The sequence below is a fragment of the Mixia osmundae genome (assembly GCF_000708205.1).
Source record: "Mixia osmundae IAM 14324 unplaced genomic scaffold scaffold_8, whole genome shotgun sequence".
Taxonomy (NCBI): Eukaryota; Fungi; Basidiomycota; class Mixiomycetes; order Mixiales; family Mixiaceae; genus Mixia; species Mixia osmundae.
The window spans coordinates 111,050-135,981 of record NW_014575556.1 but is presented as its reverse complement, the minus strand read 5'-3'; the positions used below and the strand labels follow the sequence as shown (position 1 = coordinate 135,981).

Here is a 24,932-nt window from a genome sequence, read left to right as displayed (position 1 = left end):
TGTCTCCTTGATACGCTATGAAGAAAGTAGTATGTCGTCAATCGCATCGGAGAGAGGACTGTCGCTGTGCTCGCAAGGGTACGGCAGAATCAGAGACTCGGCTTGGGTGACATGGTGATCGTCAGGCTTCGAGCTGCCAGGATCTCGTGTCAATGCCTTGTCTCACATTCATCTGCTCATTAGCCCGTCACACAGATGCACTAGCGTACGCTGGGCTGACCTAGTCGTATGAGATGCAAGCTTATTCGCTCGCTTCTCTTTCTGCCTCCGTGATGAGCCGCCAAGATGTCAAAACAGTGCATGGCGACCTGCTCAGGCTCAGCCATGCTCCGCTGAACGAACAAGGAGCAATAGAGACCGTCAGGAATGCACACAGTGGAGCCATATGTTGCTTCATAGGCACAACAAGAGATTCCTTTGAGGGTCAGCCCCTGTCACATTGCCCATGCTCGCATCTCAGCCACTCTTGCAGGCAAACAAGTCACCCAGCTGGCCTACGAATCGTATGAAAGCAAGGCACTCAAGACGATGAGCACCATTGCACAGCTCACACGTCAGAAAGCGCTCGACGGCCATTTCTCAGACCCTGCAACACTTGCTGCTCAGCCACTTGTGGCCCGTACACTCCAGCGGATCACTATCCAGCACCGACTGGATATCGTACCTCCGGGAGAGACAAGCATCATTGTTGCTGTAGCTTGTCCCCATCGCTATGAGTCTTACCGAGCTTGCGAGTTTCTGCTCGAAGAGACTAAACGCTCGGCGGAAATCTGGAAACAGGAGCGATACGCTGACGATGCTACGCCAGCCTGGAAGCAGAACTTTCCGCAAACACTCGCTGATCGACTCGCTTGAAGCTACACACAATGAAAGCAGTCTACTCATTCTCCGCATTGCTGGTTGCGCTCTCCCATGCAAGCGCAAGCGACGTCATTGCTCGTGAGTCTCGACAGCTATGATCCATCGTTGCTGAGCGCCAAAAAGTCTTCACCGACGGTCAGTTCTACGACATCCTATGCGGTGGTGCGCCGCTCTTCAACGGACCCCAATGTAGTCAGTTCATTCCTTCTATGCGCCCGCCGAGCTTAGTCGGTCTAACAGCCAATACGGGTCTCGAGTGCAAAGGCTATGTTGTCAAGAAGAACGGCGTCGATCAGTACTGTCCGGGCAATGCAGGCGTAGCGTCTTGCTACCGCTCGCCCAAGACCTCGTCGGTCTCTGTCGGATGCAAAGCATGCAGCGACTGACGCTCGATGACAGTTGCGCGTCGGTCTAAGTCTCGCATGTACGCGCGTCTCACGATGTCGCCGCAATGCAATTGCCGTCGTGACTAGCTCTCGCGACTTGACTTTGACTGCCTCTCTGCTGATCACACAGGCTACTATGTTGCGCCTCATTGTCTGCTTCCTTGCCGCCTTGGTAGCTTCGACTAACGCCACCACTGGCAAAGCTGGTCAGTCTCGTTTGCTGCGTGGAGTATCTCTGACCAAACAGGTCAACAGCTCTGGTCGATTCGTAAGTCGAATCCCTCACAAGTCTATCGATCTGAAATGCTCCCTTAGGCAAGTTTATGCTATCTCGTGTCCCGGCAACTATGTCCTCCAGAATCTTTTGACCGGCATCTGCGGTCAGTCTGATACGTTCCGTCGAGCGTATACTCAAGAGATTGCATAGACACCCGTCGTGATTGGCGCTGCCTTGGTGGCAAGGTCGTGGCCTCCACGGATGCAAGACAGACTCCACTGCAGTGCCCCAATAACAGCGGCGCAGCTACCTGCTCTCCGTCGTCGTATGTCTGTCAGCGAACGGCTGGCTTCACAAGCTCACGCCGGAGCAGGTGCTGAGCACACGGAATTGGCTGTGGTCTAAATGCAATGCGTTCCAGACATGCCTGGGGCTGTCTGACATTGTATGTTATGTCTTTGCCGCGGAGAGTTATGTTTGGCGTCCAAATATGACCGCGTCTCAAGCAGCTGCCGAAGTCAGCTGTGAATTGATCGACAAAAGGCGGATCTCATTGCGACAAGCTTGATCATGTTGGCCGCTCGCATCACTTCCGCTACGCTTTCGCTCTGCGTCTTAATAACCGGCACTTCTGCCAGTGTCGTCAAAGCCAGTAAGAGCCTACAGATGCTCATATGTGCGACTGATGCGAAACCCTTGCAGAGTTTGCAGATGGGTACGGCAGTGGGCATCTTGTCTGCTATGATGCTGACGAGCAAGTCGCTCTTGAGCCGCACGTATGAGATTTATTGCAAGTCAGATATCTTGTTTGGCGCAATGACTGTCGACAGCTGCAGTAAGACTGGCATCTCCGCCAGGAAGCGAGCTCAAGTTGCATACCGTCAGACAATGGTCACAACCTTGCCTGCCGAGGCAACATCATCATTGCCGTCAATGACCCGTCGCAGGCTGTGCAAACCTGCCCTGCCGGCGCTGGCGTTGCCGTCTGTGTGCTCTCCTCAGGGTACGGTTGTCGAGCTTGGGTTAAGGGAGTGCTGAATAAATCAACAGATGCTAGCTGTTTCTGGAAGTTATCTCTGCTGCCCAAATTCTGCTACCTATCCCTTGTGACCTCTAAGACGGGCGTGGCGGAGAGCACGATGGCGCTTCCTGCTGTTTGCAGAGATGCGCACCGGCAAAATAGGTGGCAAGTGATCTAGTGAGGGCGAGATGAAGACGCTGCCTGTTGCCCACCCATAGCTCGTGGGTACTGCTACCAAGAGCCACGTGAACAGCACGAGAAATGCAAGCATTGTTGCAATCACGCTGTGAAGGCACGATTGAGTTTGTCTAACCCTTTGACCGAGATGAGCGTACCGGAAGAAGATTGAATCGAGCGATTCTGCAATAGCAAGCGTAGCCAAGCAGAGACTCCCACAAGGAAACGTGAATGCCCACCATCCCATGTTGAAGACGACGTCTCGCTTCCAGTAAGAGCGCGAGACAGAGACGACTGCGAGTGCAAGCCACCAGATGCCTAGGCCCCAGAGCATCAGGCCGAATGCAAGTCCTGCGCCATAGAGTGGCAAGGCTGTTTGGGCAAGCAGTGCCAGGTACTGGCTGTCCGGATGCCGGCGGGCCATCTCTGGGAAGATGGTCGTCGAGATGCGGCCAAGATTGATGAGCGCTGCGGCACCCTGACCGCAGGGACTGAGCGGCAGAAAGGTCGAAACGATGACTTCTCGACCTGGCAGATGATGCAATACAAGTCGCTGAAAATAGAGCGTCAGGATGAAGAGGCATAGCAAGAGGCCGACTCCGTTGGCAATGTATGATGAAATGAGTATTGTGAATGCGTAGCCTGGCCGGCGACTTGCGAGTAGCTCTGCAATATCTGCGCCTGCGGAGCCGACTGTTTGCAAGGGCACGACGGGAAGCAGCCAAGTCGCAGTGAGCGCTACCTCCGAGTGGTTGTGCTCCGTGAACATGACCCAAGGCACGACGGTAGCTGTCGCTGCTGCCAGCAGAAAGCTTGACCACCATAGGCCTGCGCCCGCGTCGATTGCGCCGGGCAAGCCACAACCGTCGCCCTGGAGTGCAATACCGACGGCGATTGTTGCGAGTGCCATGGGTATGGCGCCGAAGAAAAGCGCATGTACTTCGTGTCGTAGTGCGACGAGAAAGATGCCCTTGAAGAGGATGTAGCGCGCTATTGTCAATATGCTGAAGACGATGAACAGAAACGAGGAGGCGATAAGAAAGCAAAGCCCAAAGACGCGCAATCCTGCATGGGTCGACGTCCACGGCAGCAGGTAGGCAAGCGAGTTGATGATGCTTGTGCCCATGATGACGGTAAACCACGAGGCTGTGAATCGCATGATGCGATCTTTGAGCAGCACTTTGTTGATCTCGATCGTCGCAGAAAGCCTCGACCGTGTGCTCATCGTCGAGAGCCGTCGTTGAGGTCTGCCCGGTGACGTCTCGGCTCGAGATAGTCCATTAGCTCCTCGCGTCTCTGGTACGATATCATCTCCATGTGCGAGCGCCGGATCGTCTTGCCGTTTCGGTTCTACTTCTGCTTGACCGGCCAACGGGCTATCTGCAACCTCATCCTCTGAAATATGCTCTGCTATGGTCGAGTCTGAGGAAGGCGGATGAGTTGCGTTGTCCGATGTGTCCGAGACGAGCATGGGATGATCAGACACCTGACGCCTGAACCGCATCGGCGCAATCGCAGGATCGCCGCTGAACCACGATGATGGCGAGCGCTTGGACCGCTCATGCTCAGCCATCCAATGTCCACGCCGACCCAGCTGGGGGCTCTCGGAGTCTGCAGTGATGACGTGTGATGCGCGATTGACACGTGGCGATAACGCTGATAGAAAATCGCCAGCGCGCAACGCGTCGCGGCAGTTGACCGGCCGGCCGTTCGCCCGTGGCTCTTTGCAGTCCTCGTATGGAGCAGAGGAGCTTCAGATGACCATGCAAAGACGCGACACAGTCTCTGACGCCAGCTTGATGTCATCAGAAGCTGCGCCGAGCTCAGACTGGCTAGAAAGTCAAGCACGATCCGAAGAGCTCCTCGACAGTCTGCGAAGACAAGCAGACGAAGTGGTGCAGTCTTATCCACTCCTGACCTGTCAAGATACCATTGCGAGCTCAGGTAGCGTCCTGTCTTGGCATCACTTCACGCCAGCTGAGTCACAAAGTAGTCTACGACCAGTTCCCTCAAATCAGGACGGAATGGAACTCGATCCTCTCAGAGTGGCAGCAGGCCTTGAGCGAGCCTCAAGAAGCCGCTTCAGATTGGCGAGCGACGGTCGCGTCTCATGCGCAGTCATTAGCGAGTCTGCGTTTGCCGGCGTCCCCACAAGCGACCGCCTCGTCTTCGCACCGTGCCGAGCAGTCCGCTATGGTCGAGCTAGCGCAGCAAGCAATACAAACGACAGCATCCGACAGTCGACGCTATCCGAAACTGTAAGCTATCTGTGAGACGAAACCGCTTCGTGCTCAAGTCTTTCGCGCAGAACGTTCAAAAGAGCGCCTTTCGAATGTCCAGAAGTCACTCAGGAACAAGCTTCGTGGCCAGCTCAGCTCGCAGCCAGAGTGTTCCGCTCCGAGCCCATTGAGAGCAGCTCGCCCATTCGTGCTACGTCTTCCACTGCTGCTCAGACATTGACAAGAGCCGCCCAAGCACTCGACATGGCAGCCTTCCCCTTTCCTTCGCCGCTAGACGAGCCCCAGCTGCATACAGACTGCATCCAAGAGCTTCAAGCCGAGGCTGACACATTCGATCGTGTGCAATATGACGACAGTATATCCCGTTTTCGTGACCAAGTACTTCGTCGTTATCCGCAAAAGCATGAAGAGCAAACGATGTCAGTGCGAACACGAACGTCTTCCGCGATGACGACCGCGCTAGAGTCTTCATCACCACTCAAGCGAGTCCGAGATACCTCACAGACGCCACCGTCGAGTGAGCTGCCCATCTCGGCCGACATGACGCCGAAACCAAGTCTTCCGCAAGCAACGAAGACGACATCGCTTTTCAAAAAGCTCAGGCTCGGGCCAAGACCGGACGGAGCAACAACTTCCCCCGAGCAGTCTGCGCCAGAGGACGTCTTTGGCCGCATATTGCCCACTTCGCCGGAGAATGCTGCCAAGCCTTCGGAAAGCCGCTCCGCCGGTCCAGACTCACGGGACAGCGTGGACGCATCCAAGTCGTCAGAAGTCGTCATACGAGACAATGCGCCATTCAGGCTTCCTCGGAAGCGCCAGGCGCGCGCTTCGATACAAGACCTGGGTGCTCAGGCGCTGTCGGTCTGGGAAGATACGATCGACGCAGTTTTGCAATCCTATGAGACCTTCGAATGCCTACCTTCCAGTTCCAGCGCACCTTCTTCCCCTGTCAAGTCGAGCAGCGCCGATCTCGTAGAGCGGATTCCGGCCAGTCTTGCATTAGAAGATATCGATATGCCCTATTGGCTTTCTTTGAGCGCAATGTCGGACCTCTCCCGAAAGCTTTCTGTCCTTGTGCGCTATTCGGTCGCCGAGAAATTGGATGAAGCGGCTATCACCAGGCTCTGCGCGCTGCTTGGTCAATGTGTCACTGCCTGCCGTGGGCTTGATCCTCTCGCCCACCTCACGGCTCGCGAGAATAGTGCGGAATGCGAGGGGAGCGCCAGGAAGCGATCGCGGCGATCTGCTACGCCCAAAAAGGTGAAGATGTCAAAGTCCACCACGCCCAACCAATCAAAGGCCAAAGCTGCCACCGATGCTCCAACCTCGAGGCTTCTGCAGGATCTCAAAGAGGTGCAAAGGGCAGCCGTAGCGATCGACCTAATCCTGTCAATACTGACGAGCGCAAATTTCGCGGCACAAGTGTACAGTGAGGATCTACTATCGGCTTGTATCAGCACGCTGGCCGATGTCATCATGAGGACACTGTCAGAGCTACTAGACTACAGCATGGAAGACGAGGATGCCGTCGCAGTCGACGCACTAGCCGTACAGATGCTCAATGCTGCGCGATCTTCACTCGACGGGCTGACAAGATTACTAAAGACGAAGCAGCTTAGCGAGACATGCGTGCTACCGCTACAGTACGCGTGCACAGCCTTGCTTTTCGCCCAGCTCGATGCTCACGCTTCAGAATTGCCTTTGTACGGCGCGACGGCGCGATCTCTGCAGATACCGTGCCTATTAGTGCTTCAGACAATCTACAATCGCCACGAAGGTATGCGTGCAGCACTCATCGAAGAAGCCTTTGCTTGTTTGCGGGGTTCAAGACATGCCAAATCAAGCGCGAGATCGCTCAATTTCTCGAATGGACGCAACGTCTATTCAGCCTCGGCTTTATTTCTCTCAGTGGTGCAAAGCGCAGCTGTTCCATTGCGCGACTCGCTCATCCATGCTGATCTCACATACCGACAGAAGCTTTCAGCTGGTGATCGGACGGCTGAGACACTATCGACTCCCATCTGGGATCTCGCTGAGCTGGAATGCAAGCATGCTCTTGCTCTAAGTACGGCCCACACCATATCAGCCCAGTTCATCAATGCTATGAGGACCCCAAAGTCCCCCAAGACGACGCAAGACCCATCCAGCAAGGTCCACTTCGAACGTCTGCTGTCAGATCTACTTGATCTTGTCGATCTGCCAGACCTTGCCGCGCCGCACTTTCTGATTCAGGCCATTGTCGTTCAGCTTGTCAGTTATCTGTCTTGATCGCTGCTTCTACCGCTGACTTGATACGTGATACGCAAGAACAATTGTCTGAATGAAGCGGACGGACAGGACAATGCCAGTCTTAAGGCTGTTGCTGTCGAGAGTCTCGGCAATATAGCTGCCCGGTATTGCGCACTGACAAAGACAAGTGCAATGACACTAGACGAGATTCTTGCAAGAGATGACGTTGACGCTCTGCAAGCTTATATGGAAACTCTACGCCACTCGATCAGGTCTCAAGTAGATCCAGCACAGTCCGACAGGCTTGGGCTATCTGCCCTCGACTTTCGTCTGCTGATCTGGCTGCAGCAAGCTGCCGCAGCTGCCTGTATATCGCCAGAGCCTGCCCGCGTAGCACAGACTCAACGCGTGGCGATCAGACAAACACTCGCCGAATACCTTTATGCACCTGCGCTACAGCTTGGTCTTGACGCCGCAGCACTGGCAGACAGTAGCGAAAGTGACACAGACGCTACGGCAGCTTGTCTGCTGCCTCTGACGGAGATGAAGGCGATTTTTGACCTCGCTATGGTGCATCTTCTGTCGCTCGCAGCCCATCCGGTCATCGCACTACGGACCAAAGCGCTACGTGGGATCGCCAAAGTTATGACAGAAGACCCGGCATTGTTCTCGTCTGATGCCATACAACAGCACGTAGTGCAACGCCTGCTAGACTCATCCTCAGCGGTCAGAGAAGCAATGCTTGAGCTGGTCAGCAAACATCTGTTGCAGGATCTGTCGGTCGCTCATCGTTACCTGCCGTATTTGCTCGAGCGTCTGAATGACACAGGCTTGAGCGTTCGCAAGCGAGCCGCCAGGACCCTGAAAGATCTCTATCCGCTTATCGATGATCAAGAAGCGCAGCTTCAGATCTGTGCACGCCTAGTCAATGCCAACACATTACGCGACAGCGGGATTCAAGACATGCTGTTGGCATGTTTGGAAGATGCGCTACTGCCTACTGCCGACTTGCCAGCTCTGAGCTCGCTCAGACGCGCTGAGACCTTCCGTCGCCTTTGTGCCGTCTTCGAAGCCTGTGAGAAGTCATTGGTCCTGACAATGCGCGATTTACAGCGTCAGCTCGAGGACAGACTCGCTGGCAGCGCTACCAGCTGCTTCGTGCGACTTGCAGAGACGATGCTCGAAGAGCTAGGAAGGAATGAAAGCGCCATCTTCGCAGTCGAGGCAACGCGCGCTGTGCTATGCCTTGTCGAAGCCGAGCCGGCAACGCTTACCCTGCGAATGGCAAGCTCACTACTGCCCCTGCTGCGTAATACAAGTAGCATGGAGGAACAGGTAGCCGCAGACTATGTATTGCGGATATATCGCAGATCAATACCGAAGATGCCCAAAGCACTAACTCGCTTCTCTGGAGAGCTTCAAGACGCACTGTTACCTATGATCAATAAACCCTCGGTCGTCAAAAGCCCTTCGACATTGCAAGATCTCGTTGCTTGCTTGTGCGCCATCATGATCGGTCAGACGGGCGACGTGGAGAAGCTATGCGCTATCTTCAGTGCGTGCAAAGGGCGACTCGAAACGATCGTTTGTACGCTTCGAGACGGTTCGGTCAAGCCCTCTGTACATTTGAAAGCAGTACCTCTTCTCGTAAACCTCGTCAGCCTGCTATGCGCACATTCTCGCTTTGATCAATTGCGAAAGAGCTCCGACTCGTATGCAGCGGTAATTGACGAGATCTCAACAGATAGTATCACAGAGGAGACCTACAGCACTGTCTGCGAGCTCTATACCCTGACGTGCCGGTACAGCATCGGTGTCACTGCTTTGCAAGCTCTGGGCACCTTGTTTCAGGCGTTTCCGATTATGTTGCTGCGCCCTACTTCATTCGCCATCTTCGACAGCGTCATGAAGAAAGATGAACCCAGCGAGCCACAGACTCGCGCTCTGCGCATCATGCTCGATGTGTTGAACGATCAAGCTGACGCGAATGCTCAATTGTCAGACGACATGCTCGATTCGGTAGATCTCGATAAGCTTACCGGCGCGAAGAACAATTTTGCAGAGTCGAGCATTGCTTCTGCACTCGTTCAACGTTATTTGCCTGTCATTCTGGAGGCTTGCGTAGCGCTCGATGTACATCTGCAGGCTGCAGCGGTCGATATGGTGGGTTATACGGTTCAGCAAGGACTTTGCCATCCCATGCAATGTCTGGCGACGCTCATTGCCCTCGAGAGCTGCGACGACGACGAGCTCGCGCACAAGGCGATGTCAATGCACCGGTCCTTGCACGTCAGTCATTCAAACGTAATCAGCACTCGCTTCTTCGACACAGCTCGAGAAGTCTTTGCGGCAGTATCCCGCTTACCGAGCGGCGTCAGACTTTTGCGGGAAGGAAGCACGCTCCGCGCTTCACCGTTCGATCGATGGTACGAACTGCTCGTCGAGAAGCGACAGTGGAAGCTTGATTTCGTTCGCTCATTGATCCGATGCTTCGACCTCAGTCTGCTATCCGGCGAGCCCACCGCACATCATCTGGCCTTGTCGTGCTTCATCAGCGATTGTCTGGCCTCGCTGTCATTCACGACTCAGGAAGAACCTCTGACGATCATGCACTATCTCGACGAGCTCATTTCGACGCGCGGCATGGAGTATTATCATGCACTGGACGATATGGAGCACGACGATACGGAGACACAACAGTCTAACGAGACCAGATCGATGCTCATGCAGTCGCTTGCGATCGTGCAAGCGCTTGCGCTTCGCAAACATCTCGAGCTCTGCTATACTTTGTCTGACGCAAAGCGAAGCCGATTCCTGCCCGGCAAGAAGTCAGCTATTGGCGACAAAGCTGCCGTGCTCGCCACCGCCACTATCGCAAGCAAGAGTAGCGCCGAGTTCCAGGTCACGCTACGCAACGTTGCTTGGCAGTCCGGCCTTGAGTGTGCTGGTCAGCGTACATTTGTAAGCTACATGCTCCACGCATCAATAAAGGCTGACAAGAATGCGCAGTATCTGTCAATTTTCTCGCGTGAGATTGACGTTGCCGAGGGTATCGCGGCAGAGGATTCTGACTGACGCATCTAGAAACGTGTGGATCGTGAATGTTGTTGCGCTAATTCATGCACTCTGTCGATCGCTCGGATAGGACTTCCATGCATTGGTTCAGGCTACAAAAAGTCTTTGATAGGCTTAGGCTGCCAGTCGGGAAACAAGTGATTGTCGAGATCGCTCGTGTTAGTGGCGGACACGCCTCTGCCCTGGTCCCAAGCCACCTTCATCCATGTGATGAAATCGTGAGTGTCAGCATAGCGCTTCTGTGCGACTTGTAGAGGCTCATGATCGACCTCGAGGGGCCGCTGTGAATTTGCATTGGCGTGCTCGACCAGCTCATTGAAGCTGAATCGAGAGCCTTCGATCCTGAGAACGCGATTCGCTAGTTCTTCAGGTTTAAGCTTGGTGAGAACGAAGGCAAGATAGTCTGCGATATCTTGACGCGCTGTCGTGCTGACCTTTGCGTCGCCCCGCCCAATGATAGTGATCTTGCCAGTGCTGGTATTAAAGATCATCCGAGCAAAGTCTGAGAATACGCCAGTGAAAAAGAGCGTATAGGGCAGCTCGAGCTCTTTGAGTACGCCGTGAAACTTTGCCTTGCCATAGATGGGCGAATCAGGCTCTACGCCCAGGGTTGCTGTACCGAATTCGCTTGGGACAAAGAGTGACACGCCCGCCTGTTTGCTCGCTTTGGCGAGTGCAGGTTGTACAGCAAAGCCTGGACCTGACAAAGTCGATATAACGACATCGATGCCAACGAGAGCCTCGGCTAGCGATTCTGGCTCATTGTAGTCTATTATCTTTATCGTGGCACCGCGTTGCTTCAGGTCCTCTGCTACTTCGGGCTTGCCGATCGAGCGAACCAGCAGGGTGACCGAGGCACCCTGCTTGAGCAAGGATTTGGCGAAAAAGCTGCCCAGGTTGCCAGACATGGGTCCACTGCTATTGATCCCGCCAGCGATAGCGAACGCTTTGTATGCCGCCATGATGTACTGCTGAGCCTTCGGTCTGCGATGAAGTCTGATGAAGAGGGGAGCAGATAGCAGAGCTTATAAGCTGCATCGAAGCAGCAAAACGATTACTCATCCGAGAGATTGGAGCGTGTGACGCGACGTGGGCGCAACAGAGATGAGTCAGCGGCCCGTCACGCTTGAATTGCAAAGTGCTGCGCCGGTCTTCGCGGGATTGCAGCAACGATCGCTCGAGCCTGTATGTATAGAGTCTTAATTCCGATTGCGCCGCACTGCTCGGGTTGTTCGCTCGGTCGATCCACGCTGGGAACCCGGTCGTGGCACGGCATGAAGCGAGAATCAGACGATCAAGGCATGAGCCTATCTCAGCTCCAGCAGAGACTTGAGGTTTAGGAGTATCAGGAGGCCTCAAACTGGGACTCTTCGGACTTTGAATGAGGTTTTAGCGGTGACCACTTGTGCTAAGAGATGGCTCGGACCGTCGCGTGCTTGCTGGACGTGCCGACGTTGCGCGCGCTGCGAAGTCGAGCGCTACGGGTATGTCGAGGCGGCTGGCCCACAAGCAAAGTCATGCTGGTCTCGACAAGCTGCTACTACTGCCTGGCTCGAAGTCAAGGGCGAGTAAAGCTGGGGACCCTCAGAAAACACTCAAGGCGCTGCGCAAGACTGTACTCCTCGAGGGACTGCCGGACGATGTCAGTGAGCTTGTCGCGATGCTGTGCGGCAACTCACGACGAGGTGTATCGTAGGAAGATGTTCTCACGAGAACGCGACCGCTCACATGGAAGCTGTTTCTGGGCTTGACCGGCTCGTTGTCGGTGTCGCAATACATCGAGCTTGTCTCGCGCGGCGCTTCACCCGCGTCCGAGAAGATCAGGAATGACACGTTTCGCACACTAGCTACAGACAATGCGTTCAAGGAGCGCGTGAGCGAAGAGATGCTCGTCCGACTGCTCGACGCCTTCGTTTGGCACGCGCACGGTACGCGCGCATTGCATCGTTGCGCGACGATCCTGAGGAGCGACACTTTCAGATGCACCGCCCAACGAATTGCAGTTCAATTATGTGCAGGGCATGAACGTCCTCGCTGCGCCATTCCTATATACGATGCCGTCAGAAATTGAAGCCTACAAATGCTTCACCAATTTCATCCAAGTCAGATGTCCGCTCTACGTCCAACCGACGCTCGAAGGCGTCCATCGTGGTCTGGAGGTGAGTGGCCTCCTCATCTTGACGACGGCCTTGCTCACTACCTGTGCTTTGCATAGCTGCTGGACAAATGTCTGGCTATACTTGACTCCGAGCTGTTCGCTCACCTCGCAACCAAGCGACTGTCAGCAGAGCTCTACGCATTTCCTTGTCAGTCTGCCGAGATTTGATCCAAGCCGTGCATGCTGACCAATGCGAGCAGCTGTAATGACATTCTGCGCGTGCACTCCTCCACTCAATCAGGTTTTGCATCTCTGGGACTTCCTACTCGCCTACGGATGTCACCTCAACATCCTCTGCGTCATCGCACAGCTATGGCAGATCAGAGACGAGCTTCTTGCTCATTCCAGGTGGGTTCGCTCGCATGACCGTCAAAGTTTGCGCCTGACATCGCCTTTGCAGTCCTATGAAGATGTTGAGGACGTTTCCTCCGCTCGATGCAAGACAGTGCATCATGCTCGCTTGCAAGTTCGTAGCGGATCTACCCGAGGAGCTCTATGATCAGCTCGCTCGACACCCTTGGGATCCGACTGCGACTTAGCCAACCCCAGCCTGCGAGTTGAAGGAGACTGTCTGCCGCCCTTCCTCCACCAACAGCAGCTGATTCAGCTCTCTGACAGACAAAGATGTACTAGACCTATGTTGTCGTCATTATTAGCTCACACAGTTGGAGAGTGTGAGACGCCGTTTGCCCCGGTCTCGTGGCACGGTGCACGCGCGCGCGTCTCTCTCTGGCTCCGTGCTCTCAGCTCCGAGGTCGAGGCCATGAGTCAGGATGCCAAATTCTTCACAAGGGTCGGTGCTGGATTCATTCCAAAGCCAGCTGAGTTCTGAAGCGTTCCATCCTGCCTTCCAGGACAAGGCAGCGACGATACGAGCCGAGCTACAAAGCGACAAAAAGGACAAATCGTTTGTCAAGCGACGCAATGCACTTAAGAAAGTCATTGGCAATATGACCATGGGTACGTGTGCACTGGCTTGAACGGGCGAGAGAAGACTCATCTCATGTCTCACTCGGCAGGCCAGGACATGAGCTCACTGTTCCCAGATGTGCAAGTCATCCTCTCAGCATCGTCGACTTTGGGCTGTCACTCATCCTCGGCGGCTCCTCGGACAGGGTTGCATGTATGAGCATACCTGTTCTCGATGTCAAGAAGATGGTGTTCGTCGGATCCCCAGTCGCATCCTCGCCAGTTTTGACTCTAGCAAGCAGCTACCTGTACCTCATCAACTACTCGCGCTCAAAGCCAGACATGGTCCAATTCGCCCTCGAGAACTTGCTCAATGTAATCTTAAGACCAGTGAATGCTCTCTGTAAGAGCTCACGTAGATGCAGGATGCCGAAGATCGCAATCCGCTCGTACGCGCGCTGGCTATACGCACAATGGCCTATATACCTGTACCGAGCGTCATCAACGCGCTCGTCGATCCGCTACGCCAATCTATCAAGGACTCTGATCCTTACGTGCGAAAGACGGCGGCAATATGTGTCGCTAAACTCTTCGCACACGATAGCAGGCTTGTCGAACGCGAGGGGTTCATCACTTCTCTGAGAGACTTGCTCGCCGATGCCAACCCTACCGTCGTGGCCAATGCTGTTGCAGCTTTAACCGAGATTGGTGAAAGATCCGATAACATACAACTCAGGCTGAACTTCACCATCGCTGGCAAGCTCGTATCCGCCATGGCAGAATGCTCAGAGTCAGTCCTGTTGCCATCGCCACACATGTTGTGCTCACTGTCAGGTCAGATGGGGGCAGACATACATTCTGGAGGCCTTGATGAGCTTTGTACCCAACGAGAGTGCCGATGCAGAGCTCATCGCCGAGAGAATAGCCATCAGGTTACAACATGCCAACTCTGCAGTCGTGCTGACCACAATCAAAGTCATCTTATATCTGCTCAACTATATCGCCGACGAAGACATTGTTGAGAATATGTGCCGCAAGCTCAGTCCGCCTCTAGGTGCGGCTCAGCCCCTCAGTCGGCGATCTGATTTGACTTATAGGTGTTGTCCGGCCGGTACAGTGACGCTCCTATCGTCTGGGTACGAAGTGCAATATGTCGCCCTACGCAACATACTGCTCATCATTCAGAGGCGGCCGAGCGTACTCAGGAACGAAGTCAAGGTCTTCTTCTGCAAGTACAACGATCCGATCTATGTCAAGCTTGCCAAGCTAGAGATCATGTATCGCCTCGCAAGCCAAGCGAACGTCAGACAGGTTCTTGCAGAGCTGAAAGAGTTAGCCATCCGATTTGATTTGTCTACACAAAGCTGACGGCCGACTTGGGCGTTTGACAGATATTCGACCGAAGTGGATGTAGACTTTGTGAGGAAAGCGGTCAGGTCGATCGGCCGACTAGCCATCAAAATCGAGGAATCCGCAGATCAGTGTATCGAGACCCTTCTCGAACTTGTCGAGACGAAAGTGAGCTACGTCGTACAAGAGGCCGTCATCGTCATCAAAGACATCTTCAGAAGATACCCCAACCAGTATGAAGGCATCATTGCCACTCTCTGCGATAATCTGGACGTACTGGATACGCCAGAGGCGAAAGCCTCCATCATCTGGATCGTGGGGCAATACGCGGACAGAATAGAGAACGCAACTGCGCTGCTAGAAGACTTTGCTGCCACCTTCATCGAGGAGACCGTCGAGGCGCGTGCCGCGCATCTGCGTCGACGAGCGCATCTGACTCATTTGCAGGTTCAATTGGCGCTCCTGACTGCGACAGTGAAGCTATTCATCAAGCGACCTACTGCCGGCCAAGATCTGCTGCCTAAAGTGCTCAAGTGGGCGACGGAGCAAGTCGATAATCCTGACTTGCGAGATCGCGGATTTATCTACTGGCGCCTGCTCTCGACCGATCCCGCAGCAGCCAAGGACATTGTTCTCGTGGACAAGCCTGCGATCTCGACAGAGACTGAAGCAATGGATCGGCATGTGCTCGATCGACTGTTGCTGCAGACTGGCACGCTCTCGAGCGTGTACCATCAAGCACCAGAGACATTTATTCGCAATCAGAAGCCAAGATATCTACATGATTCACCCGCACTTGATCCCATCGCACGACAACACTCGCAAGAACGACAGACACTGGCGTCAATGCGCGCGGCTAAGCAACCATCGAGTTCTGTGCCTGGCTATGCGTTGGCTGCAGCTGCCATGAAATCGACCGCTTCTAACGGTACCGTCGCCCCGCCCTTGCCGCCCAAACCGACAGCAGCCGAGGTGGCAGAAGCAAGTACGTCTCGGAGCGCACCGGGCGAAATGGATGATGCGACGAGCGAAGACGCTGCGCCCGAAAGACCGAGTATCGACAAGGCAGAATCGACATATTCTGATCTGGATCCGGTCCCAATGACGCATGATCCCTATGCAGGTCTTGGCGATTTCTCAGCGTTTGACATCTCGTCGGGCGATCAGGGCTCGGCCATGGATGCATATCAGAATGACATTGTTGGACCTGGCCGAGCCCACGGAGCGGCAGAGACGTCTCTGCTCAATTGACATGTTGTTGCCATTTCACGTTTTGACGAGCAGACGAACAAAGTCGGCAGCGTGCCAGGCCTGGTCTATGGCTTGCGACAGTGGCCCTGCACTGCGATGCCATGCGACCGACAAGGTATAGCCCTGTATGAGGCCCGAACGAGAGGAGAATTCAAGTTCTTCGTGCTCATCTGACGAATGCATCGTGCAGCGACCGCCTGGCGACGGCGTGTCAAAGCTGCAGCGTCTCATGTCCATACGCAGACCTTGTCCGGTGAGCTTAGCGTAGGCTTCCTTGAGCGTCCAGATCGATAAGGCTGCTTCGACCGAAGCGGAGGATCGCAGCCTGTTCTGCTCGTCGGAAGAGAGCTGCGGAGCTAGTGTATCGACAAGCTCGCTGGTATGCGATCCGAAGGGCAAGATGTTCTGCATGATGTCGATCCCGACAATACCTCGATCAGGCCAGCCCGCTATTAGCGCGTACGCGGTAGCGCACGCCATGACGACCCAGTCGTGATCATGAGAGACGTTGAAGTCGATGGGGACTTGCGATGATACCTGTCAGTCTGTTCAGGGTAGAGCGAGGAGGCACGTGGGCAAGAGGACTGACGCAGTAGGGTCTGCCGAGCGCGCTATACTCTATTTGAACATCGCCAAAGGCGCATCGCGTCTCTTGCGAGATGATGTAGCGTGGCAGAAGCCGGCCGATCAGACAGCCTATGCAGCACAATGAGTATGTGGGGAATCCTGCCGGGATAGAGCTCACGCAAGGCATCTGAGCGGTGGACAAACTGACGGATGCGACTTTGCGATGGCGCGTCGAGGAGGTTCAAAAGAGTGTTGTAGAGCTTGATGATGACGTCAGATCGTAAACGAGACACTGCTGGCAAGACCTACATCATTGCTGGGAGACCAACTTGAGATTTGGATCGCATAGATGCGCATGGGAAATAGATGGACATGTGCATTGTGCACGGGCCACGTCACGATTACGCGGGGCTTCCATCTAGCTATATAATGATTTGTAAGATTATATTGGGCCCCTTTTGGGCGAGTCGTCAGCGTCAGGGGTGAGATAAGAGGTCGCCAGTGACCTCTGACAGTCGCACGAGCAGGTCTAGACAGCATGAAGACGACACTATCGACAGGCTTGACGGCCTTGTTGGGCTTATCGCTCACGACATCCGCCGATGCCAAATTGCATAGGTCAGCCCTTGTTGGCTCATCATCTCGGTTCGAGCTGCTGATGGGTCTCTGCGTAGGATGAAGGTACACAAGCTCCCCTCTGTCCAACACGATCTACACGAACACGCCTCTGGCCTATCGTACATCGCCGCTCAGACTGCCGGACTGAAGCAGAAGTACCTCTCTAACCGGCTAGGCGGTGCTCGATCCGGTCTACGCACCAACCGTCCTTATGGCTATCCCATCGGCGCTGGCTCGTCCGACTTTGACGGCCACGTCGTGCCAGAGGATGAGGGCGACTTCACGATCCAGATGATCAAGGCAGACGGCGACAAGGTCGAGCACGGCGTTCCACTATCCAACTTCCTGAACGCTCAGTACTTTGCTGACATCACCCTCGGCACGCCACCTCAAGAGTTCAAGGTCGTCCTCGACACCGGATCGAGCAACTTGTGGGTTCCCTCGACCCGATGCAGCTCCATCGCTTGCTTCCTGCACAAGAAGTATGACGCATCCGCCTCATCGACCTACAAGGAGAACGGCACGGAATTCAAGATCCAGTACGGCTCTGGATCGCTCGAAGGTGTCATCTCGAACGATGTCATGACCATCGGCGACATTACCATCAAGAAGCAAGACTTTGCCGAGAGCACAAAGGAACCCGGACTTGCTTTCGCGTTCGGCAAGTTTGACGGTATCCTCGGCCTTGCTTACGACCGTATCGCTGTCCAGCACGTCACGCCACCCTTCTACAACATGATCGCCGACGGACTCGTCGACAAGGCAGAGTTCTCCTTCTGGCTCGGCGATACTGCCGATGGCGAGGGCGCACCGGGCGGCGAGTTCGTCATGGGCGGCACTGACCCGGCTCACTACAAGGGCAAGATCCAATGGGCGCCCGTCCGCAGAAAGGGCTATTGGGAGGTCGAGCTCTCGAAGATCAAGTTTGGCAAGGACGAGCTTGAACTGGAAAGCACTGGCGCTGCCATCGATACCGGCACTTCTCTCATCGCCCTGCCCTCTGACCTCGCCGAGCTGCTGAACAAGGAGATTGGCGCAAAGAAGAGCTGGAACGGCCAATACACTGTCGACTGTGCCGCGATCCCCTCGCTGCCTGATCTCACCATGTATTTTGCTGGCGAGCCCTACACCATCACCGGCGCAGACTACATCCTCCAGGCACAGGGCACTTGCATCTCTGCCTTTACTGGTCAGTCTCCCTGCTGTGATAGCGCGTGAGCATCTACTGACATGTAGACATGGACAGGTCTTGATTTCCCTGAGTCGATCGGACCCATCTGGATCGTCGGCGACGTCTTCCTCCGTCGCTTCTTCACCGTCTACAGCCTGGAGAAGGACGCCGTCGGTTTTGCAGTGTCCACATAAAAGCCAATGCGCTCGCTAGCCCGTTTCGCTCTTTCGACTCTCAAGACCTATTGCGCACTCAATACCTCCTCAGACCGGTGACTGTTTTGTACAATCATTGCACTCATCAACTGTTCCGATATTGCTTTCCTAGCGACTTGACTTGATGCTAAGATTTGCGTGGTACAAAACTGTCGCGCGAGGTAGGAGTACAGGATTAGCAGGATTCTTACAGTCGCGAGGTGTGCGGTCTTGCATGCTAGAGGTCGTAAAAAGGGTATGATCATGCGATGGTGCTTCAGTTGGGAATCGCCTGGTAGCCGTCCTCTTCGGAAGAGGCGATATATCCACCGGCCACTGACAGCTCCATCTCGAATCAGTTTCAGCAAACGCGGTACTGAGCATCACGCACAGATCGCAACGACGAGAACGATATCCAAGCTCCAGCTGATGGTCGTGAGTACGAAAGAGGAGCCTGCCTCGACCTTGAGCGCCGAGCTTGCATTTGAGTGGATGCAGACTCACCCAGCTTGGTGCCATACCAAAAGCGGTCATCGCCATTGTAGAGCTGCGCAATGATGGCCGTTGCGAGGATTTGGAAAGCCGCTGCGACTGATACTTCAGCGTGACACGAGAGGTGAGTTGAGGGAAGAAAGTGACCATGCAGGGATATCATGACGGAGCAGACTTTCCAACCCTCTTGACGGCGTTTACGTCCGCCGAACATGACCAGAATGATACTGAGGATGGCACCGAGACCGAAAACGATGGACAGACTGGTCACGTAGCTGCAAGCACGATGATTCATCAGCTTTTACGCGTTTGATGTATCTCGGAAGAGACGCACCCCGCAGTGAGCCAGAGTTCGCAGAACCCAAAGCCCTCGGATCGACGTTTCCGTATCCTCACTTGATCCTCGCTTTGAAGAGCTCGCTCGGGATCGTCAGACGCGAGCGAGAGTGAAGACGAGGGTGAGCAGTCTTTGGATCTATTGGGAAATGACCGGCAGCGCCAGCCGTCGGTGAGGGGCGTGGAATCGCACTTTGCAAAGAGGCCATAAGTCGTCCTGTACGGGAACGGCGAGCTGGCAGGCGTCGTGTACTTTATCCTGTCGTGGTTCGTGATCATCGCTCAGTCCTGCCTGAGAGCACAGACAGTGAGGAGAGGACTGACCAGTTGGGCATGGCAGCACCGATGATCGTCAAGGTCACCGTGGAGATGAGCACGATGAAGGAGACAAGATAGACTGTCAGCTTCATCTTGGCAAGCGTGTGCGGATGAGGGTGATGCAGTCAAGCGTCCGACGATGCTGCCAAGGAGAGCCTCTGTGAGATGTAAAGCCAATTGTAGCTCGCCGACGGACAGCAAATCTGCTCGTGATCGAGCACAATGGTTCAGACAGGGTGTGCCTACGCTGTCAGGTGCATCGGGGTCGTGTCGGCTGATCGCCCGGCCAACAGAAGCACGGTAGCGGCAAGGCGGCAAAGGTTCCTTTCTTTGATCTACGCGCGTCACTCCACCTGCAGCTGCCGCCTCACCGTCGCCTCGCTGCTCGCACATCATGCTCAGTATGCGCACTCCTTCTCAGTAGCCGACAGAGCTCATCATCATGGCTGCATCCAGTCGTCGGCCTCACCGGCGGCATCGCTTCAGGTTCGTCCGACGTTTACATACAGCTCCTCACGCGCTAGACCCTGTTCTGCAGGCAAGAGCACAGTCTCCAAGCTCCTTTCGGAAGAGCATCGTCTCCCCGTCATCGATCTCGACATCCTCGCTCGCCAAGCTGTCGAGCCGGGGACTTTAGCCTACCGCGCTATCGTCGCTCATTTCGGCCCCGATATCCTGCTCTCTTCCTCAAATGATGTCAGAGGTCCGCCTTTGGATCGAGCCAAGCTTGGCGAGATTGTCTTCAGCGACGAGAGACAGCGTAAAGTGCTCAATAGCATCACGCACCCCGCCGTCAGACGATTGATGGCTTGGGAGATCGCACGGTGCTGGCTCAGAGGTGAAGGCATATGCGTCGTTGACGCGCCCCTGCTCGTCGAAGCAGGACTGTGGCGACTGTGCGGTCGTGTCTGCGTCGTTTACTGGTCAGTTCCCTCACTCTCGCGAATCACGTGCGTTGATCGTCGAGCAGCTCTGATCAACTCCAAGTCAAGCGCCTCCAACAGCGCAACGATTTCTCGCCAGAGTCTGCTCGATCACGCATTGCCTCTCAGCGACCCCTCTCTTCTAAGCTGGTCTATGCAGATGACGTCATTGACAACAGCGGCACCTTGTCAGATCTAGAATATCAAGTCAATGCGCTCGTCGTCAAGCTCAAAAGCGCTCGAGGATCAATCCTCAACTACGGCCTCTCTTGGCTCATTCCACCTCTCGGACTTCTCAGGGGTCTCCTCTGCATTGCAATCAGACTAGGATGGAAGAAGATCGGTCAAGAGCGAAAGAGGAGCATGCCCAGACAGGCAGCTCGGCAACGGATCCGTGACGAGCAAAATGCTGCTCCTGCGGGAGAGCAATTCTCTCTCGACAGACGCTAGGCTCCCCGGTCTTGCATGGTCGCCAATCACACCGTCAGACGTCCGACGCGTCGCAGCTCGACGCTTATCGCACCTCGGAGCTGCTTATCGGCCGCTAGAGCCAACACGATGTTGCTCTGGGTGCTGTCCTCGATCATTGCTTCTTCTATGATCTTCGCTCAGATGACCTCGGTCTTCTATCGTCTAGAGAGTATGCCTGTTCATAGCGATACATCCATCTAGAGCTCACAGAGATCGACAACCGCAGTCATTGCTTCTGGCGACTGTCCCGCTCTCGGCGAGACCGTCTTCCCTTATGCCTCATTCGAGCTCCTTGTCCTCACTGACAATGGCGAAAGCCTGACAGTCCGCCCCATGAACAGTACTTTACCCAGCTTGACCTTTGCGATCTGTTGCTGAACTGTTTGGTGAAGAGATCAATGTCGAGGGGATCATGTCGACCCAAGTCGTCAGAGAGCCCCTCGGTCGACCGAAGCTGATCACTATGATCTTCATCGTCACCGGCAGCGGTACAAGCCAGGACTTGTGGGAGGATGAAGAAGCGCGCCGCTGCTGTCGGCTCGAAGCTCGGGGAAACGTACAGCTCGGCGTCAGGCGAGAAGCCTTGACGGATGGTGCTCAGCTCAGCATGACGGTCATCTGTGGAGGTCGTAAAGCGAGGCAAGACTGCCCGCTGCAGGAGACACGTCATGGCTTTGCGGGCGCGTCGATCAAGATTGCTCTCGCGCCTGTCGATCCAGTCGAGCTCCCCCATGTACTGCACTATCCTATCAATTTTCAAGCATTCGGTCTCTGTCCCATCTATACCTTGTCAGGTAGAGACCCGCCAAAATGGCAGAGCGCTATTGCGCCAAGGCAAATCACTGCGACAACGATCATCAAGCAGAACGAGGATGGCGAGCTCTATACAGCCGTACTCATCGTGAGCAGAAACATCGCTGCACGCTTCATTGCTTGACTAGGCTCTATCAGCTCGGAGACTCCGTCGCCGCTGTCGTACGCGTGAGCGGCACGATATCTGGACCGACGCTAGAGGATACCCGATTGATCATCGAAGCTACTTTCCAGTGCGCTGGCCAGACTCAAGCAGTCAAGCTTCTCTGATTGCACAGCAGTGGTGCGATGAAAGACCAAACGTGGCCAAGTCGCGACGCCTTGTACTGCTGTCATCCCATCTTGGCATCCAAGCTCATATTGGGTGCATACCGACCTTATTTCGAGGCAACGGCCCAGTACACACGCCTAGACATGTTTGTCGTTTGTCCGCCGAGTGAGTGATTTGCTTACAAAGCCTGCCTGACGCTCATCTTTCCTATAGGTCCGCTAGCGCGAGGAGGACCGGAGTGTGGGGTCAAATACCTCCAACACGGCGAGTATGCGTGCACAGATGTCACCAAGCGAGTTGAACTCGCAGAGGGCTCGGACGAGATATAGACAGATTCGAAAGTCAACAATGCATGATTACGGATGTACATAAAGATGTGAACTCTGAAGTGGTGCGACGAATCAAGCCTGATCTTTCTCTTTGATCTCTGCTTTGTCTTTCTGCTTCTCGTTGGCGGGTAGACCCGAGCCCGCCAGCTTACGGTCGGAAGCAAGACTCTGCGCAAACTTGGATCGCTCGCGGAGGATGTCGCCTTTCCAGTAGAACACAAAGATTGGAATTGTGACGAGCTGCTCACCCTGTCAGCACCAGACGAGAGGGTCAGCGAGAGAGGACTTACTGCTGCGAGGATGCCCAGAAGCGTCGAAGCCCATGCCAGTGGATTTGATTGACCAAGATTGGAATAGACTGCTGAAACGTCAGTCCGAGACCCCTCCGAGTGATTGGAGACGCACGTGGAACAGAGTAGAACGTAGCGATACCTGCGAGGCCATCTCTCGCCAGGCCGTTGCCACCTATACTAGCGATGAGCCTTGTCGTTACGAGAGACGAAGCGACCGACCTGTGGCACTGGCTGCGTACTCTCTGTATGCGACGAAGAGGTAGTCTATCGTTGCGAAATAGATTGCAAACTGCCTCAGGTACATTAGCACAGGACGCAAGTGCTGGCTGTAACTTACATTGGCGATACCGATGAGAGCAGAGAATAAGAGCGGCGCAATCCATGGAATGGGTGGGCCGGTGGATGTCCAGGCAAAGCCGAGGAGGCCGATCGCTTCGAGAGGCGCGAGCCATAGCAAGAGATAGAGCTTCGACTCGGGCTGGATATCGGGATTCTTCTTGATTGCCTTTTTCTGGCGCATGATCTCGGGAATAAAGATGAAGTAGCAGAGGAAATAGCCGATTAGAATACTGCCCGCCATGTCAGGTGCATACGCTTTCGAAAAAAGAGCGGCATACGGTGTAAATGCCATGCCTAATGCGATAGTGCTGAAGTTGTAAGCGCCAAAGACGAGCGAGTAAGACTCCCTGCGCAATGTTCGGTGAATTTTCTTGTACCAGACGAGGGCTACGCACAAGAATGAGAAGATCAGTGCGTCACTGAAGCCTGAAAGGAGTGACAAGCAGAGCACAATCGGCTCGCAGACGAACATGATGAACGGGCGAGAGAACGTGACGGCAAACTCATTGAACGTGAGACGCTGCTCTCGAAGTTCGTTGGGACCCCAGATGTTGTCGTCTTCGCCCGACTTGCGTCGTCGTTTGGCTTCTCGGTCTAGCAAGATAGTGCTGCGCGTCTCTGGTACGAGGAAGAAGTGAAGTGCTTGCGTGACTCCGCCGACGATGAGTTGAACCTGTTTGCGCATGAGCTGGATGTGCTAAGTGCACTGCGCTAGGCTCACCCAGAAGATCCACTGGAGCGAGAGCTTGGCCTGCACGATACTACCGAAGATCGGACCAAGCACAGAGCCGCCGACAGATGAAAAGACGATGAACAAAAGAGCATACTGGTGGTCTTCGGTCTCGTAGAGATCCGCCACGACAGCTGTTCATGTCTCGCGGGTCAGGCTTTTTCGTCGTGCAAAGAACAAAGGCGACGCACCTAGCGTGACACTGCCGCCGGCTGAGCTGATGCCACCTAGTACTCTCGCCACGACGAGGGCACCGAATGTGGGTGGTCTGGCAGCCAAGATCTGCCAGACATTGACGAGCAACATGCTCAGTTGGAGGATTGGCCATCGACCATATTCCTCCGATGGAGCCGCCCACAGTTCGCAGCCTGCAGCTCCAGGTCAGGACACGGATCTCGTCCAGACTCGAAAGAAGCATGCCTAGACCGTAGAAGATGAGCAGAAGGCCCTGAGTGAGGCGGGCTTTCTGTTCGGTGATGCCGTACTTCTCGCTGATCGGCATGATGGCGTTACCGATGATGCTGGCATTGAAGTTGAGTCTGTTTGCTCAACTCAGCTCTCACATTGTGTGTGCCCTGTGCAGCGAGTCGACTGACGAGATCTGAACGGCAAAGATGACGGAAAGGATGATCCACTTCTTGGGCGTCGAGAAACAATAGCCCGTGACCTCGTAGCCCTCTGCCTCGGTGAGCTCGCGCTTGCCATCCGTACGCTTTGTCTTCTTGCGCTGAAGGATGCTCGGACGACGTTGCAGTGTGGGATCTGCGAGTGTGTCTGTGCTCGAGGCGGGATCCCGCGGCGAGGGGTTGTCTGTCTTGGCCGGCGTCTTCTCGGGCACTGCCGTCGTGTCTTCTGTCTGCTGAGCAGCCTTCTCTGACGACATCCTGGCCTGACCGTGACTGACAATTGCAGACAGGCTGCCTTCTAATTCGACTTCGATCGGACTTTCGAAATTCGGCAGGAGCATAACGATGTCATCGGACACGTCATCATCGCTACATTTGACGGGCTCGGAGCGATTCGGCACGAGCCACAGAAAGTTCGATTTGCGCCTGACCGAGTCTTACGAGCTCGCCTGTCATGTACGCTTGCCCGATATTCGATTGGCCGTGCACAATGCTAATGCGCTCAATCCCGCAGTACCTTGACTGATCTAAGGCTTGGGGGCCGGCCGAATTTTACACGTCCGCGTC

General features: G+C 54.8%; 15 protein-coding genes across 15 annotated transcripts; 9 read left to right on the top strand and 6 right to left on the bottom strand.

Moving 5' to 3' along the window:
* Window positions 1-31: 31 nt before the first annotated feature.
* L969DRAFT_51593 (uncharacterized protein) lies at window positions 32-1,869 on the top strand (the record flags this gene model as incomplete). Its single annotated transcript, XM_014711004.1, has 11 exons — window positions 32-114; window positions 317-423; window positions 473-716; window positions 781-939; window positions 985-1,053; window positions 1,102-1,210; window positions 1,261-1,453; window positions 1,503-1,515; window positions 1,563-1,645; window positions 1,763-1,789; window positions 1,838-1,869. The coding sequence occupies 11 exons, from the start codon at window positions 32-34 to the stop codon at window positions 1,867-1,869; spliced, it is 1,119 nt and encodes a 372-aa protein (XP_014566490.1).
* Window positions 1,870-2,029: 160 nt separating this feature from the next.
* On the top strand, window positions 2,030-2,589 carry L969DRAFT_89128 (uncharacterized protein). Its single transcript, XM_014711003.1, has 5 exons — window positions 2,030-2,116; window positions 2,167-2,179; window positions 2,235-2,299; window positions 2,350-2,467; window positions 2,515-2,589. The coding sequence occupies exons 1-5, from the start codon at window positions 2,035-2,037 to the stop codon at window positions 2,519-2,521; spliced, it is 285 nt and encodes a 94-aa protein (XP_014566489.1). The 5' UTR covers window positions 2,030-2,034; the 3' UTR covers window positions 2,522-2,589.
* On the bottom strand, window positions 2,562-4,166 carry L969DRAFT_51941 (uncharacterized protein; the record flags this gene model as incomplete). Its single annotated transcript, XM_014711002.1, has 2 exons — window positions 2,562-2,769; window positions 2,821-4,166. 2 exons carry the CDS (start codon window positions 4,164-4,166, stop codon window positions 2,562-2,564), a joined length of 1,554 nt encoding a protein of 517 aa, XP_014566488.1.
* A 195-nt stretch (window positions 4,167-4,361) lies between these two features.
* On the top strand, window positions 4,362-10,252 carry L969DRAFT_554447 (uncharacterized protein). Its single transcript, XM_014711001.1, has 4 exons — window positions 4,362-4,606; window positions 4,656-4,920; window positions 4,971-7,152; window positions 7,210-10,252. The coding sequence occupies exons 1-4, from the start codon at window positions 4,420-4,422 to the stop codon at window positions 10,204-10,206; spliced, it is 5,631 nt and encodes a 1,876-aa protein (XP_014566487.1). The 5' UTR covers window positions 4,362-4,419; the 3' UTR covers window positions 10,207-10,252.
* A 46-nt stretch (window positions 10,253-10,298) lies between these two features.
* On the bottom strand, window positions 10,299-11,168 carry L969DRAFT_18679 (uncharacterized protein; the record flags this gene model as incomplete). Its single annotated transcript, XM_014710893.1, has 1 exon — window positions 10,299-11,168. The coding sequence occupies one exon, from the start codon at window positions 11,166-11,168 to the stop codon at window positions 10,299-10,301; it is 870 nt and encodes a 289-aa protein (XP_014566379.1).
* A 524-nt stretch (window positions 11,169-11,692) lies between these two features.
* Window positions 11,693-12,903, top strand: L969DRAFT_95740 (uncharacterized protein; the record flags this gene model as incomplete). The annotated part of the gene is made up of 6 exons (XM_014711000.1): window positions 11,693-11,848; window positions 11,903-12,134; window positions 12,187-12,365; window positions 12,422-12,512; window positions 12,565-12,712; window positions 12,765-12,903. The coding sequence occupies 6 exons, from the start codon at window positions 11,693-11,695 to the stop codon at window positions 12,901-12,903; spliced, it is 945 nt and encodes a 314-aa protein (XP_014566486.1).
* A 98-nt stretch (window positions 12,904-13,001) lies between these two features.
* L969DRAFT_95739 (uncharacterized protein) lies at window positions 13,002-15,874 on the top strand (the record flags this gene model as incomplete). Its single annotated transcript, XM_014710999.1, has 10 exons — window positions 13,002-13,157; window positions 13,219-13,324; window positions 13,384-13,414; window positions 13,480-13,524; window positions 13,576-13,648; window positions 13,699-14,063; window positions 14,113-14,327; window positions 14,391-14,604; window positions 14,665-15,022; window positions 15,071-15,874. The coding sequence occupies 10 exons, from the start codon at window positions 13,002-13,004 to the stop codon at window positions 15,872-15,874; spliced, it is 2,367 nt and encodes a 788-aa protein (XP_014566485.1).
* Window positions 15,875-15,889: 15 nt separating this feature from the next.
* Window positions 15,890-16,798, bottom strand: L969DRAFT_95738 (uncharacterized protein; the record flags this gene model as incomplete). Its single annotated transcript, XM_014710998.1, has 4 exons — window positions 15,890-16,411; window positions 16,464-16,570; window positions 16,620-16,701; window positions 16,751-16,798. The coding sequence occupies 4 exons, from the start codon at window positions 16,796-16,798 to the stop codon at window positions 15,890-15,892; spliced, it is 759 nt and encodes a 252-aa protein (XP_014566484.1).
* A 137-nt stretch (window positions 16,799-16,935) lies between these two features.
* On the top strand, window positions 16,936-18,492 carry L969DRAFT_89121 (uncharacterized protein). The gene is made up of 3 exons (XM_014710997.1): window positions 16,936-17,059; window positions 17,116-18,248; window positions 18,306-18,492. Exons 2-3 carry the CDS (start codon window positions 17,117-17,119, stop codon window positions 18,422-18,424), a joined length of 1,251 nt encoding a protein of 416 aa, XP_014566483.1. The 5' UTR covers window positions 16,936-17,059; window position 17,116; the 3' UTR covers window positions 18,425-18,492.
* Window positions 18,305-19,893, bottom strand: L969DRAFT_89119 (uncharacterized protein). The gene is made up of 6 exons (XM_014710995.1): window positions 19,577-19,893; window positions 19,251-19,511; window positions 19,064-19,191; window positions 18,929-19,009; window positions 18,816-18,878; window positions 18,305-18,760 (listed from the first exon to the last, which is right to left on the bottom strand). The coding sequence occupies exons 1-6, from the start codon at window positions 19,660-19,662 to the stop codon at window positions 18,702-18,704; spliced, it is 678 nt and encodes a 225-aa protein (XP_014566481.1). The 5' UTR covers window positions 19,663-19,893; the 3' UTR covers window positions 18,305-18,701.
* On the bottom strand, window positions 18,440-18,661 carry L969DRAFT_95736 (uncharacterized protein; the record flags this gene model as incomplete). Its single annotated transcript, XM_014710996.1, has 2 exons — window positions 18,440-18,492; window positions 18,562-18,661. The coding sequence occupies 2 exons, from the start codon at window positions 18,659-18,661 to the stop codon at window positions 18,440-18,442; spliced, it is 153 nt and encodes a 50-aa protein (XP_014566482.1).
* A 24-nt stretch (window positions 19,894-19,917) lies between the features above and the next one.
* Window positions 19,918-21,133, top strand: L969DRAFT_554214 (uncharacterized protein). Its single transcript, XM_014710994.1, has 4 exons — window positions 19,918-19,971; window positions 20,027-20,056; window positions 20,109-20,493; window positions 20,541-21,133. Exons 1-4 carry the CDS (start codon window positions 19,965-19,967, stop codon window positions 20,941-20,943), a joined length of 825 nt encoding a protein of 274 aa, XP_014566480.1. The 5' UTR covers window positions 19,918-19,964; the 3' UTR covers window positions 20,944-21,133.
* On the top strand, window positions 21,052-22,377 carry L969DRAFT_95733 (uncharacterized protein; the record flags this gene model as incomplete). Its single annotated transcript, XM_014710993.1, has 6 exons — window positions 21,052-21,133; window positions 21,191-21,304; window positions 21,357-21,865; window positions 21,916-22,010; window positions 22,059-22,213; window positions 22,262-22,377. 6 exons carry the CDS (start codon window positions 21,052-21,054, stop codon window positions 22,375-22,377), a joined length of 1,071 nt encoding a protein of 356 aa, XP_014566479.1.
* L969DRAFT_627606 (uncharacterized protein) lies at window positions 22,064-24,622 on the bottom strand (the record flags this gene model as incomplete). The annotated part of the gene is made up of 11 exons (XM_014710992.1): window positions 22,064-22,617; window positions 22,668-22,735; window positions 22,783-22,842; window positions 22,890-22,959; window positions 23,008-23,239; window positions 23,288-23,356; window positions 23,405-23,682; window positions 23,731-23,873; window positions 23,931-24,107; window positions 24,160-24,278; window positions 24,336-24,622. 11 exons carry the CDS (start codon window positions 24,620-24,622, stop codon window positions 22,450-22,452), a joined length of 1,671 nt encoding a protein of 556 aa, XP_014566478.1. The 3' UTR covers window positions 22,064-22,449.
* An 88-nt stretch (window positions 24,623-24,710) lies between these two features.
* On the top strand, window positions 24,711-24,887 carry L969DRAFT_51823 (uncharacterized protein; the record flags this gene model as incomplete). The annotated part of the gene is made up of 1 exon (XM_014710991.1): window positions 24,711-24,887. One exon carries the CDS (start codon window positions 24,711-24,713, stop codon window positions 24,885-24,887), a length of 177 nt encoding a protein of 58 aa, XP_014566477.1.
* Window positions 24,888-24,932: the final 45 nt, after the last annotated feature.